Source organism: Dryobates pubescens, chromosome 7, assembly GCF_014839835.1.
Source record: "Dryobates pubescens isolate bDryPub1 chromosome 7, bDryPub1.pri, whole genome shotgun sequence".
Classification (NCBI taxonomy): domain Eukaryota; kingdom Metazoa; phylum Chordata; class Aves; order Piciformes; family Picidae; genus Dryobates; species Dryobates pubescens.
In genome coordinates, this window is record NC_071618.1 from 15,710,280 (window position 1) to 15,725,217 (window position 14,938).

Below are 14,938 nucleotides of genomic sequence, written 5' to 3' on the forward strand. Positions count from 1 at the left end.
ATCAAGTAAACCATGGCACCAAGCAGCCAATCCAGTCTCTTCCTAAACACCTCCAGTGATGCTGACTCCACCACCTCCTGGGCAGCCCATTCCAATGGCAAATCACTCTTTCTGTGAAGAACTTCTTCCTAACATCCAGCCTAAACCTCCCTGGTGTAGCTTGAGACTGTGTCCTCTTGTTCTGGTGCTGGTTGAAGAGAGATAAGATACCAAACCCCACCTAGGTGGGGGGGGCAGGATGGGATGGGGGCAGGGGTGCTGAGAAGAGAACCAAGCCCCACCTGGCTACAGCCTCCCTTCTGGTAGTTGTAGAGAGCAATAAGGTCTCCCCTGAGCCTCCTCTTCTCCAGGCTAAGCAACCCCAGCTCCCTCAGCCTCTTCTCATAGGGCTTGTGCTCCAAACCTCTCACCAGCTTTGTTGCCCTTCTCTGGACACATTCCAGCAACTCAACATCTTTCCTAAACTGAGGGGCCCAGACCTGGACACAGGACTCGAGGTATGGCCTAACCAGTGCTGAGTGCAGGGACAGAATGACTTCCCTGCTCCTGCTGGCCACGCTGTTCCTGATACAGGCCAGGATGCCACTGGCCTTCTTGGCCACCTGGGCACACTGCTGGCTCATGTTCAGCCTACTATCAACCAGTACCCCCAGGTCCCTCTCTGCTTGACCAATTTCCAGCCACTCTGACCCCAGCCTGTAGCACTGCATGGGGTTGTTGTGGCCAATGTGTAGAACCTGGCAATTAGGTGTGTTAAATCTCATGCCTTTGGACTCTGCCCATCTGTCCAGCCTGTCATGGTCCCTCTGCAGAGCTCTCCTACCCTCTAACAGATCAACTCCTGCCCCCAGCTTGGGGTCATCTGCAAATTTACTGTTGATGGACTCAATCCCCTCATCCATATCATTGATAAAGATATGGAACAGGATGGGGCCCAGCACTGATCCCTGGGGGACACCACTAGTAACTGGCTGCCAGCTGGATGTGGCACCATTCACCACCACTCTCTGGGCTCGGCCCTCCAGCCAGTTCCTAACCCAGCAGAGTGCTGCTGTCCAAGCCATGAGCTGACAGCTTGGCCAGGAGTTTGCTGTGGGGGATGGTGTCAAAGGCCTTGCTGAAGTCCAGGTAGACTACATCCACAGCCTGCCCCACATCCACCAGGCAGTCACCTGATCATAGAAGGAGATCAGGTTGGTCAGGCAGGACCTGCCCTTCCTAAACCCATGCTGGCTGGCCTGATCTCTTGGCCATCCTGTAAGTGCTGTGTGATTGCACTCAAGATGACCTGTTCCATAATACTGCCTAGCATTGAGGTCAGGCTGACAGGTCTGTAATTCTCCTGTTCTTCCTTCTGGCCCTTCTTGTGGATGGGCATCATGTTGGCCAGCTTGCAGTCATCTGGGACCTCTCCATTGAGCCAGGACTGTTGAAAAATGATGGAGAGTGGCTTGGCCAGCTCATCTGCCAGCTCTCTCAGCACCCTAGGATGGATCCCATCCGGTCCCATGGACTTGAGGGGATCCAAGTGGCTAAGGAGGTCTCTAACTGCTTCCTTCTGGATCACAGGGGAACTATACTGCTCCCTGCCTCCATCTGCCAGCTCAGGAGGCCAGTTGTCCAGAAGACAACCTATCCTGCTATCAAAAACTGAGGCAAAGAAGGTGTTAAGTACCTCTGCCTTTCCTCATCTTTTGTTAATATGTTCTCCTCTGTGTCCACCAAGGAGTGGAGGTTGTCCTTGCCTCTCCTCTTGCCATTAATATATTTATAGAAGGATTTTTTTGTTGTCCTTCACAGCAGAGGCCAGTCTAAGCTCTAAATGGGATTTTGCCTCTCTAATTTTTTTCCTACATGACCTAGCAACATCCTTAAATATTTCATGGGTTGCCTCTCCTTCCTTCCAAAGATGATACACCCTCTTTTTTTCCCTTAATACACTCAGAAGTTCCTTGCCCATCCAGGCTGGCCGTCTGCCCCGGCGGCTCATCCTCCAGCACATTGGCACAGCCTGTTCCTGTGCCTTCAAGAGTTCTTTCTTGAAGTAGGTGCAGCCCTCCTGGAGCCCTTTGTTTTTAAGGGCTGTTTCCCAAGGTACCTTCTGAGTTAGTTCCTTGAGTAACCTGAAGTCCCCCCCCTGGAAGTCCAGAGTGGAGGCTCTGTTGCTGCCCCTCTTAGCTTGACTGCATATTGAAAACTCAATTATCTCATGGTCACTGGACCCCAGACAGCCTCCAACCAACACATCTCCCACCAGCCCTTTTCTGTTTGTAAAGAGAAGACCAAGCGAAGCCTTACCCCTGGTGTGGTAGGTTGAGAGAGGGCTTAGCTCTCCCTCCTCCACAGAGTAAGAAACCACAGCTAACTCAGTCGAAGAGCAAAAGCTATATATTTACAAGCATATATGGAAAGCAGGTTATATATAACACAATATATACAGGTATTTACAATATATACACAGAAATACACAGCAAAGACAAATAACACAACAAAAATCCCTCCCTCAGGGAGGGATCCCCTCTTTGGAACCCCCTCTCTCCCCCCCTTACCTCCCTTTTTCCCCAAAAAGGGGTTAGAGAGAGAGAAAGGCAAGTTACTAAGGGAAAGAGTTGTTAGCAAGCTTCAAAAGCCCATGCAGGATTAGTGTTTGCTTATCTGAAGGCCAAGTCCAGCAGTTCGCAGAAGAAGCAGGCAGGGAGAACAGGCTGAAACACCAAACTCCCCCAACTCCCAAACCGAACTGAACTGAGGAAAAAAATTTTCCAACCGCTTCACAATCTAAAGCTGAATTTTTGTTTATCAACCAATGAAATTCGTTTAGAATATCAGAATGTTTTGGTTCTAGTACCAAAAACATTAGCCAGTGTGTTCCAGCAGTGTTTGTTCTTAAAGGCACAGCCTCAAACGACCACAGTCCACCCCTTTCTAAACAATTTCATTGGCTGTTCGTACTGTCCATCCAATCCAGAACAATATTTACAGTTCGTAAGTTAAGTTCATCGTCCATTCCGGCTATACTCAGATGTAGATGTTTCAGAAGTCCAAGAAAATCCAAAATCAAGAAAATGGAAAACAGTTTGTCTCTCCGCAGACGAAGCGAAGAAAAAGGGAAACAGGGACTCAGGGACTCTCAGTTGACTCAGGGCTCTCAGGGTTCTCAGGGTTCGTGCACCGTAGATTCCTCAGGGACTCTTTCCTTTGGACGCGCTGTAGCTGTACAACATTCTGAAATTAAACTCTCTCAGCTAAAGTTAAATCTCTTTGTGGAATACACTGAATTTCACCATTCTCTTGCATTACCCAATAAGTGTGACCCGGACCTTCTGCTGAAACCACCCCTCGGACAGGTTTAGCCTCTCCTGAGGGCGAAAATACCCAAACAGTTTTACCTAACAGATTCTTTTCCCTAACAACAGGAACTCTATCACCTTCTACTTTCTGTAGCAGATCAGAATGTGCAGGTCCAGCTCGGTTCACTGAACCTCTACTGTTCACCAGCCAGGTTGCTTGTGCTAAATGTTTCTCCCAGTTTTTCAAAGATCCACCTCCCATGGCTTTGAGAGTGGTCTTCAACAAACCGTTGTAGCGTTCAATCTTCCCTGCAGCTGGTGCATAGTAAGGAATATGGAAAATCCACTCAATACCGTGCTCTTTTGCCCAGCTCTTTACAAGGTTGTTCTTGAAGTGAGTTCCTGAGCATGACTGACTCAATCCTCTCTGGAGTTCCGTGTCTCCACAGGATCTGTCTCTCCAGACCGAGAATGGTGTTGCGTGCAGTTGCATGTGGGACTGCGTAAGTTTCCAGCCATCCAGTGTTTGCCTCTACCATAGTAAGCACGTATTGCTTACCAGAACGAGAACGTGGTAGAGTGATGTAGTCAATCTGCCAAGCTTCACCATACCTGTACTTGGACCATCTGTCACCATACCACAAGGGCTTAATTCTCTTTGCCTGCTTAATAGCAGCACAAATGTCACAGTCATGGATGACTTGTGTGATGGCATCCATGGAAATGTCTATGGATCTGTCACGAGCCCATTGGTATGTTGCATCTCTGCCTTGATGTCCTGACGAATCGTGAGCCCACCGAGCTAAGAATATCTCACCTCGGTGTTTCCAGTCGAGATCAAGATCAGAGTCCTTGTCTACTTGAGAAACTCTTGCAGCTAGATCTGCCTGATGGTTGTGCTGCTGTTCCTCAGTAGCTTTGCTCTTGGGAATGTGAGCATCAATGTGTCTCACTTTCACTGGAATTCTCTCGATTCGATCAGCAATGTCTTGCCACAGTTCAGCTGCCCAGATGGGTTTTCCTTTCCTCTGCCAGCCATTCTCTTTCCAGTTCTTTAGCCAACCCCATAGAGCATTGGCTACCATCCATGAGTCGGTGTAGAGATAAAGCTTTGGCCATCTCTCACGTTCAGCCACGTCGAGAGCTAGCTGGACAGCTTTTACCTCTGCAAACTGACTGGATTCTCCTTCTCCATCCTTCGCCTCTGCAACTCGGCGTGTTGGACTCCACACGGCAGACTTCCACCTTCGCTTGTTCCCGACGAGACAACAGGAACCGTCTGTGAACAAGGCATATTTCTTTTCATCATCAGAAAGGTCATTGTAAGGAGGAGCTTCCTCAGCACGAGTTACTCTCTCCTCTGGAGGTTTAGCACAGTTGGTATCTTCAGGCCAACTTGAGATCACCTCCACCAGACCAGGTCTTTCAAGATTTCCCATTCGAGCTCTCTGTGTTATCAGGGCCATCCACTTAGACCAGGTGGAATCTGTGGCATGATGTGGTGTGGAACCTTTGCCTTTGAACATCCAATTCAAAACTGGCAATCTGGGAGCTAAGAGAAGTTGTGACTCAGTTCCAATTACTTCAGAAGCTGCTTTCACTCCTTCATAGGCAGCTAGAATCTCTTTCTCTGTTGGAGTGTAATTAGCCTCTGAACCTCTGTAACCTCGACTCCAGAAACCAAGAGGTCGTCCACGTGTCTCACCTGGAGCTTTTTGCCACAAGCACCAGGTTGGACCATTGTCACCTGCAGCCGTGTACAAAATGTTCTTAATGTCTGGACCATCTCGCACAGGTCCCAGACCCACTGCTTGGACTACTTCTTGCTTTATCTGGTCAAAGGCTGCTTGTTGTTCAGGTCCCCAGTGGAAACTGTTCCTCTTTCGAGTCACATCATACAGAGGTTTCACAATCTGACTGTATCCAGGAATGTGTAGTCTCCAAAATCCCACTATCCCCAAGAAACGTAGAGTTTCTTGCTTGTTCGTGGGATTTGCCATGGTAGAGACTCTATTTACCACATCCACTGGAATGTGTCGGCGTCCATCCTGCCACTGCACTCCCAGAAACTGGATCTCTGTGGTAGGACCTTTCACTTTGTCTCTCTTGATGGCAAAACCTGCATTCAGGAGAATGTCCATGATTTTGTTACTTTTCTCGAAGACTTCCTCAGCAGTTTTACCCCAGACGATGATATCATCGATGAACTGGATGTGTTCTGGAGCACCACCTTCCTCCAAAGCATCATGGATTACTGCATGACAGATGCTGGAGCTGTGGATCCAGCCCATTGGCAGTCTGTTGAAAGTGTACTGGATTCCTCTCCAGGTGAAAGCAAACTGAGGCCTGCATTCCTCTGCTATGGGAATAGAGAAGAAGGCATTAGCAATGTCTATGGTAGCATACCATTTGGCCTCTTTGGATTCCAGCTCATACTGGAGTTCCATCATGTCTGGTACTGCTGCACTCATAGGCGGAGTTACTTCATTCAGGGCTCGGTAGTCCACTGTCAGACGCCAGTCTCCATTCGGCTTTCGCACAGGCCACACTGGACTGTTGAAAGGTGAATGAGTTTTGCTGATGACTTTTTGACTCTCCAACTGACGAATCAGATTCTGAATGGGCAACAAAGAGTCACGGTTGGTTCTGTATTGTCTGTGATGCACAGTCCGAGAAGCAACCGGCAACTTAATGTCCTGAATCTTGTGTTGTCCCACAACTGCAGATTCATCAGAAAGCTCAGGTCTAGCAGACAGCTTCAGTTTTTGTCCATCAATTTCTACAGAAGCTACTCCAAAAGCCCATTTGTAACCTTTAGGGTCTTTGAAACGCCCTTCTGTCAGAAAATCAATTCCCAAAATACAAGGTGCATCAGGTCCGGTCACAACTGTATGCTTTTTCCATTGTTTACCAGTTAAGCTTATATTAACCTCCACTTTACTTAACTCTTGAGATCCACCAGTGACTCCCAGAATAGTTATGGACTCTGATCCCTGATAATTTGATGGCAATATGGTGCACTGAGCTCCTGTGTCAACCAAGGCCCTGTACTTCTGAAAGTGTGAAGTGCCAGGCCACTGGATGTACACATCCCAATAGATTCTGTTATCTGTATTACCCCTCTCCTCCCCCTGGCGGGAGGCAGGGCACCCCTAGTTATGGGGAACATGTCCACAGGTGCAACGAGCACACTGTGCAGTGTTAGAACTGGAGCCACTGTTGGAGCTACTAGAGTTGTCCTGGGGAACTGTAGAAGTAACAGCTACCCTTCTGGTATTGCTACCTCGGGTTCTGCCACTTTGCAGTTCTCTCAGTCTCCTGAAAAGATTAGAAGTTGGTTGACCATCCCACCTGTTCATGTTCTCACCAAACTGATCACGCAGGGTAATCCAAATAGTCCTACGTGACTGCCTTGGTGGTCTGTTTTGGTTTGATCTGTTTTGGAATGACCTCCTTGGAGGATGTCTATTCCTCACAGATGAAACCTGTACCCACCTGGAGGAAGAATTGGAATCATCTCTTTGTGCCAATTGGGAGATGGTGTTTTTAAATTCATCCTTCAGCTCTTTCATGCAATTCTCCAGTTTTCCAGACAGAGTTTCAATGGCTGAAACCAAAGAAACACGTGTCATGCTATCATCCAATTGTCTCAATTGATCAGTGAATTGGCCAACCGTAAGAGGAGCTCCACCATAATTTCTTGCTACAATTCTGCTTGCCAGAATGTTTGCATAATTAGAAGGAGCAAGCTTGATGAGCTTTTTAGCAAGACCATTTCCTACAGGAACATCATCAGGATTCAGAGATTCATGTTCACCATAGAGTACCTCTCTAACAGCAAATTCTCTCAGACGCTTGATTCCCTCATCTATGGTAGTCCAGGGCTTAGGATTCCATGGAAGATCATCTCGGGAAGGGTATCTCATGAGAACCGCCATTAGAAGGCGTATCCACAGATTAACCTTACCGAGAGCCTTGCCTAGATGTCTATCTATTCCATTATCCTTCGAGAGAGTTCCTAGCTGGGCTGCTGACTTGTCTCCAACCATTAGAGCGGGAGCACCTGTATCATAACATCTACCAAGCCAAGCGAGAACTGGCTCCTTATCTGCTCTGAGATAGTCTTTTCTCACATTTCTAAGCTCCTCCCGGGGTGAAGAGCAGTCGGTTATGTCATCTTGTTCTTGCTCCTCTGCCTCCTGTTCCTCAACTTGTGGTCCCAACAACCTCTCAAGGATCCCTTTAAGCTGAGAGGCACCACCACTAGCTGCTGTCCTACCAAGAGATGCATCTCGATCCTCTGATGATCTCAATAACTCAGCTATATTTTTAAGACAGATTTTCTCTTCCTCCCCAGCAGAAGAACCTTGCTGTGCATCCCCGTCAGCTCCTGAATCAGCTTTAGTCTTACCCTTCCTTGTTGTTAAAACTGCTACTTGCTTTACTGGAGCTGTGTTTGGGTTTCCAGCTGCCTTATTATCAGAAGCTGATAAGCTTTGAGACAGATTAGCTGCTTTGGAGGACGCTTCCGCTCCTGCCATGGAAGAAGGAGGAAATGACTTTGCCTCGTTAATGGTGGCTGCCTGGGACACAGGAGCCGCCATGTTTGGGGCTACTGTAGCCCCTGGCTGCTTGCCAGAATCATCACCATTGCTATTCAGAGCTGCCTTGCCGATTGACTTTTTAGCTTTATCTTTAACTGACACAGATTCTCCATTATCATCCTCACTGGATGTTCCTGAAACAGAGCTAGGGTGGCGTTTTCGTCTCTTTGTCCTCCGTCTAATAACAAAACATGCCTTATAAACTTTTCTCTCCCGGTACAGTGTCACTAGCAAATACACATTACTTATCACCAGCAGCAGGACTACACACATCAAGAAAATCAGCTTTGGATCCCAGCCATCACTTAAAATTACCCTTTCACCGAGCGGAATCTTAAACTCTTTTATCTCAATAGGGAGTGTGCTAGATGTAACATTCCTGTACTTTTTAACATAAAAGAATTCCAGGCACTGATCATACAGAAGCCGAATCTTGTACTTAAACCACAAATATAATTTTTGCATTATATATTTACCTATCTTATCGATAATCATACCCAGGCAATACTTGTAGATCAATACACCAAAGACCGAGAAGAACAGACGCTCAAAAAGCCAAAACACCTTCATGTTTGCTCGTTCGACTTAAGCAAGCAATAAATCAAACTAATTTGTCAGCAAGCCCCGAGTTGGGCAGCCAATAAATGTGGTAGGTTGAGAGAGGGCTTAGCTCTCCCTCCTCCACAGAGTAAGAAACCACAGCTAACTCAGTCGAAGAGCAAAAGCTATATATTTACAAGCATATATGGAAAGCAGGTTATATATAACACAATATATACAGGTATTTACAATATATACACAGAAATACACAGCAAAGACAAATAACACAACAAAAATCCCTCCCTCAGGGAGGGATCCCCTCTTTGGAACCCCCTCTCTCCCCCCCTTACCTCCCTTTTTCCCCAAAAAGGGGTTAGAGAGAGAGAAAGGCAAGTTACTAAGGGAAAGAGTTGTTAGCAAGCTTCAAAAGCCCATGCAGGATTAGTGTTTGCTTATCTGAAGGCCAAGTCCAGCAGTTCGCAGAAGAAGCAGGCAGGGAGAACAGGCTGAAACACCAAACTCCCCCAACTCCCAAACCCAACTGAACTGAGGAAAAAATTTTCCAACCGCTTCACAATCTAAAGCTGAATTTTTGTTTATCAACCAATGAAATTCGTTTAGAATATCAGAATGTTTTGGTTCTAGTACCAAAAACATTAGCCAGTGTGTTCCAGCAGTGTTTGTTCTTAAAGGCACAGCCTCAAACGACCACACCTGGTAGGCTCACGCAGCACCTGGGATAAGAAGCTATTCTCCATACATTCTAAGAACCTTCTAGACTGCCTCCACTCTGCTGTGTTGAGTTCCCAGCAGGTATCAGGCAGGTTAAAATCATCCCTAAGAACAAGGTCTGGTGATCTTGAGACAGCCTTACCTAGCCTCTATAAAATAATTCAGCAACCTCTTCATCCTGGTTGGGTGGTCTATAACAGACTCCAACCAGGATGTCAGCCTTGTTGGCCTTCCCTCTAGTTCTCACCCACAGGCACTCAACCTGATCATCCTTAATCTCTAGTTCCATGGTATCTAGAGCCTCCCTGATGTACAGGGCCACCCCTCCACCCCTTCTCCCTCACCTGTCTGTCCTGAAGAGCCTGTAGCCATCAATTACAGTGCTCCAGTCACATGAGACAGACTGGCTATAGGTCCAGCATTCAGAGATGACTCTGTTGAATAATTTATAGAGAAATAAATTAAAAAAGTAAAAAGAAAAAGTATTTCACTGTTCTTCAGTTCTGTATAAATAACTCAGCTGTGGTCGAAAAGCATTTGTAAGCCACATCAGCATTCAACTTGAGATATTTTTGGTTTGGTTTGGTTTGGTTGGTTTTGTTTTTGATGGTTTTTGTTCCTGGACAAGTAACTTTTGATTCCATTTTTATTAAGAGCATTTATTTGTAGCATCACAAAGCAGCTCTTGACCACAGCTGCAGTGATCAGTACAACTTGTAAACACAGACATCCAGCCTGCTGGGAAAGTCCAAACCCTGAAAGAAGACCATGCCTTCATTCACTCTTACGGGCAGGAGTTGATCTGCTGGAGGGTAGAGAGGCTCTGCAGAGGGACCTCGACAGGCTGGACAGATGGGCAGAGTCCAACGGCATGAGATTGAACACATCCAAGTGCCGGGTTCTGCACATTGGCCACAACAACCCCATGCAGAGCTACAGGCTGGGGTCAGAGTGGCTGGAGAGTAGTCAGGTGGAAAGGGACCTGGGGGTGTTGGTTGATGGTAGACTGAACATGAGCCTGCAGTGTGCCCAGGCAGCCAGGAGGGCCAATGGTATCCTGGCCTGCATTAGGAACAGTGTGGCCAGCAGAAGCAGGGAGGTCATTCTGCCCCTGTACTCAGTACTGGTTAGGCCGCACCTTGAGTACTGTGTCCAGTTCTGGGCCCCTCAGTTTAGGAAGGATGTTGACTTGCTGGAGCGTGTCCAGAAAAGGGCAACAATGTTGGTGAGGGGTTTGGAGCACAAGCCCTGTGAGGAGAGATTGAGGGAGCTGGGGTTGCTTAGTCTGGAGAGGAGGAGACTCAGGGGTGACCTTATTGCTCTCTACAACTACCTGAAGGGAGGTTGTAGTGAGGCGGAGGTTGGTCTCTTCTCCCAGGCAACCAGTACCAGAACAAGAGGGCACAGTCTCAGGCTGCGTCAGGGGAGGTTTAGGCTGGAGGTTAGGAGGAAGTTTTACACAGAGAGAGTGATTGCCCACTGGAATGGGCTGCCTGAGGAGGTGGTGGGGTCGCCGTCGCTGGGGGTGTTCAGGCCGAGGCTTGACAGGATGCTTGGTTGTATGGTTTAGTTGATTGGGTAGTGTTGGATGATAGGTTGGACACGATGATCTCGAAGGTCTCTTCCAACCTGGTTTATTCTATTCATTCTAATTCTAATGCTTTCTTCCAAAGAAGCCAGACCCTGCTGAGATTTTTGAATGCTCTGTAGTGAGTTCTGAGAAAGCATTTTACCAGCCATACTCAGCATCTTATGCTAGCTCCTACAAAAGTGAAACACTGAAACCTTCCCTCTCAGTCTTCAGTTCATGCCTTATCATGGGATCCATTGCTTCAGTGGGGAGGTGAGAGAGTGCTCAGGGTAGTCTGTTGGTAGAGCTGTCAAGAAGAAAACATTTTCTAACTGTGCTTTCACAAGTGCACCTGCAGAGTGTGTGTGTGTATAAAAGCTATACATGTACAAGTATATATATTAAAGTATGTCTAAACAGCACATCTTGAAACTGGACAGCTGTAGGTAAACAGTGCATTTTTCTTGGGATACTTTGTCATAATTTTTGGATGCAGGCACACTAAAAAGGATATGTGAGCGACTGAAGACTTGTGAAGATGAATGACACTATGATAACTACTGCAAAGACTAAATTCAGGATCAAAAGTCTTCAGGATGTGTGGGTGTATAATGAAAGCCAAATCCTGACATTGTGAGCACTGTTGGGCACTTCTTACCCAGCTTCTGCATTATACTGTTTATAGACGTATGTATGAATATCTCATTAATATATCTCTTCCTGCTTTTCTTTCAGCTGAAAGAGAAGAGTGAAGTGTGTGGTGGGAACACAGATTCCATAGAAGAACTGAGAAAGGCTATTTATTTAGCTGAAGAGGCTTGCCCAGGCATTGCAGATAACATGGTGTCACACCTTGTGCAGAGGCTTCAGAGGTAATGAAGCTGTTTCACAAAGACCTACAGAGATGTGCGGATCTGATTCTGCAAATATTTGTCCAGGGTTAAATTGAAAGAATTTCTACTTGAAATAGAGGAAAATGCCACCTTTGCTTAAAGTTTGTACAGTTGTGTTTGCTTAGTAGAAAAAAAGATCCTGTCAGCAGTTCCAATGCCTGGCTTCAGGTGACAGCCCCCCGTATGTACATTCATCCTGTTGCCACGTGCATCGCGTGTCAGATGAGGCTGGGCAGCCTTTTCCCTTTGCAGTTCCTGTAACGGACATTCACACTTCCTTTAGTGTCTTGGGTGTATGTTGCAGACAGTGCCTTGTGCTACTCTTAATTTCTTTACCCACTGTGATAAATGGACTGTTCAGTTAGTGTTTCTTGCAGTCACTTAGTAAGTGGTTCATTGTTCATTCATTAAAGATGAATGAACATTAAAGCCTCTTGGTTGTACCTCGAAACCCAGCATTTTCTATTACTTCAAAAGACCCACTTGTAAGAGATCTTCTAACTGTCTAGGTTAGGAATAGATTCTTAACAATACCCAATTGGCTGTTCTTTTAAATGCTGCACAAGAACAGATCAGGACTGTAAATTTTAGAATTACTGCTTGAAGAAATTTTAAGTGCATCCTTGAATGGAGCCCTCAGCCATTCTGAATCTACACCATACAGGTGGGATGGCTTGGTACTAGAAAAAAAATGTGTCAATGATTAATCTTAGAATCCTGTCTTGAAAAAGATGACCCTGAGCTGGTATCTTCCTTGCAGTATCTCTAACCACAGCTTGGTAAAGTTTATGAATTCACATCTCTGTAGTTAAAGCAGGGGATGGCCAAGCTGACATTTTGTCATTCAGTCAGTGCTCAGAAAGCTGGAAGCAATGGTATTTCTTGCTTTCTGGGCTGTTAAGCATCTCTGATACTAAAACATCAATCCTTTATTCTCCCTCTCTTGATCCTGGCAGGCTTGAAAGAGTTCCTGGAGCTTCCATCTCAGTTTATTTCTGTTATGTGTTCCAAAAGTGATCCCACTTTTTTATCAGTCAAATATTTCTGTGTAAAGTTTTTATCAGCCAGGCATACGGCATTCCTGGAACTGGGAGTCTCAGTGAGTTTTGATCACAGAATGCTAGGGGTTGGAAGAAGGACCTTCTCCAGGATAAGACTAGGTTGGACCTAGTCCATCACCTCTCCAGCAGTCTGTTCCAGTGCTCTGTCACCCTCAAAATAAAGACATTTCTCCCTAAGTTCAAGTGAAACCTCCCATGCTCCAGTTTGTACCTGTTGCCCCTTGTCCTGTTGCTGGGCAGCACTGAAATGAGCCCAGCCCCATCCTCATGACCTCCACCCTTTAGATATTTATATGTATTGATAAGATCCCCTCTCAGTCTTCTCTTCTTCAGGCTCTCAGCCTTTCCTTATGTGAGGGATGCTCCAGTTCCCTAATTATCATCATGGCCCTCTGCTGGACTCTTTCCAGTAGTTTCTTGCCCCTCATGAACTGGGAAGCCCAGAAATGGACACAATACTTGAGGTGCAGCCTCAGAAAGGCAGAGTAGAGTGGAAGGAGAACGTTCCTTGACCTGCTGGCCACACTCTTCTTAATGCACCCCAGGATACCATTTGCCGCCTTGGCCCTGAGTGTATGTTGCTGGCTCATGGCTAACTTGCAGTCCACCAGCACTCCCAGGTCGTTCTCCACAAAGCTGCTTTCCAGCAGGTCAGCCCTAACCTGTACTGATGGATGATGCAAGACTCTTGCCCTTGCTGAATTCTGTGAGTTTCCCCTCTGCCAACTCTCCAGCCTGTCCAGGTCTCACTGAATGGCAGCACAGCCTTCTGGAGTGTCAGTCACTCCTCCCAGTTCTGTATCATTGGCAGACTTGCTGAGCAAATACTCTCTCCCTTCAGCAGAGTCACTGATGAATACATTGAACAAGACTGGACCCAGTATTGACCCCTGGGGAACACTGCTAGCCACAGGCCTCGAGCCAGACCCTGCACCATTGATCACCACCCTCTGAGCTCTGTCTTTCAGCCAGTTCTCAATCCACCTCACTGTCCATTCATCTAACCCACACTTCCTAAGCTTACCTATGAGGATTTTACAGGATGCAGTGTCAGAAGTCTTGCTAAAGTTGAGGTAGACAACATCCACTGCTCTCCCCTCATCTACCCAGCAGGTCACACCATCATAGAAGGGTGATCATACTGGTCAAGCATGATTTCCCCTAAATGAATCCATGTTGGGTCCTCCTGATAATCCGCTTTTCCTCCATATGCTTAGAGATGACCTCCAGAATGGGCTTTTCCATCATCTTTCCAGGGATGGAGGTGAGGCTGACTGGCCTGTAGTTTCCCAATTCTTCCTTCTTGCCCTTTTTGAAGGTTGGAGTGACACTGGCTTTCCTCCAGTCCTCAGGCACCTTCCCTCTTCTCCACGACCTTTCAAAAATGATGGGGAATGGCTTAGTGATAACCTCAGCCAGCTCCTTCAGCACTTGTGGGTGCATTCCATGGATTTGTTGGCGACCAGTTTGTCTAGATGATCTCTAACCCAGTCCTTCTTGACTAAGGGAGTCTTCCTTCCTCCAGGCTTTCTTTCTTACCTCCAGGAACTGGAATTCCTCAAGATCAGTCTTAGCAGCAAAGACTAAAGCAAAGGTGGAATTTGGTAACTTCACCTTCCCTGTATCCTCTGTCACCAGGTAACCCACCTCATCTAGCAGCGGGCCCACATTTTGCTTGCTGCTCGTTTCCTACTGAGGTACTTAATTACTGAGGCTGCAATCAAAGCTGAAAATGACCCAGTGAGACAGCCTTTCCACTGGGCACTTCTTTTGTGGGCACTGGAGGTGATCTTAATTGTTCCTGTCACAACTGTAACAGTCATCATTTTTGTCCTAGGAGACAGATTTCATACCCTTTATCTACAGATTTAGCATTTTTGTTTTCCTTCTGTTCTGCTTCCCTGCCAATTTTCTGGGTCATCATGTCTTGTAACAGTGGGGGCAGGCACTTAATTTACTTTGAAGGAGAGCAAGAAAAACTCACAGAGAATGTTTGCTGATGGGTCACTTCTGGGTGAATTTTCTCTTATTCCAGGGATGACACTCAGCTGGTACATGATCATGACTAGCACTCCTCTCAAAATGTAAGTGAAAGAAATTAATGGCAGGATCACAGTACCACAGTATACTGTATCCTCCCCTAAAGAGAAGTTTGAACCATTCCAGACCTTCGTAGGGCTATTTTTGAGGATGCTGAACTTCTAAAATAAGTATTTCCTTCTTGTTTGAGTACTACAAGAAATGTGTT

The 14,938-nt window shown here is 46.6% G+C and overlaps 1 protein-coding gene across 1 annotated transcript in view; it reads left to right on the forward strand.

The window, feature by feature from the left end:
- STK24 (serine/threonine kinase 24) overlaps positions 1 to 14,938 on the forward strand; it is a 67,562-nt gene that overhangs the window by 51,917 nt on the left and 707 nt on the right. Inside the window, exon 10 of the mRNA XM_054162982.1 lies at positions 11,472 to 11,608. Coding sequence (XP_054018957.1) covers positions 11,472 to 11,608 — 137 coding nt within the window. The remainder of the gene's footprint in view (positions 1 to 11,471; positions 11,609 to 14,938) is intronic.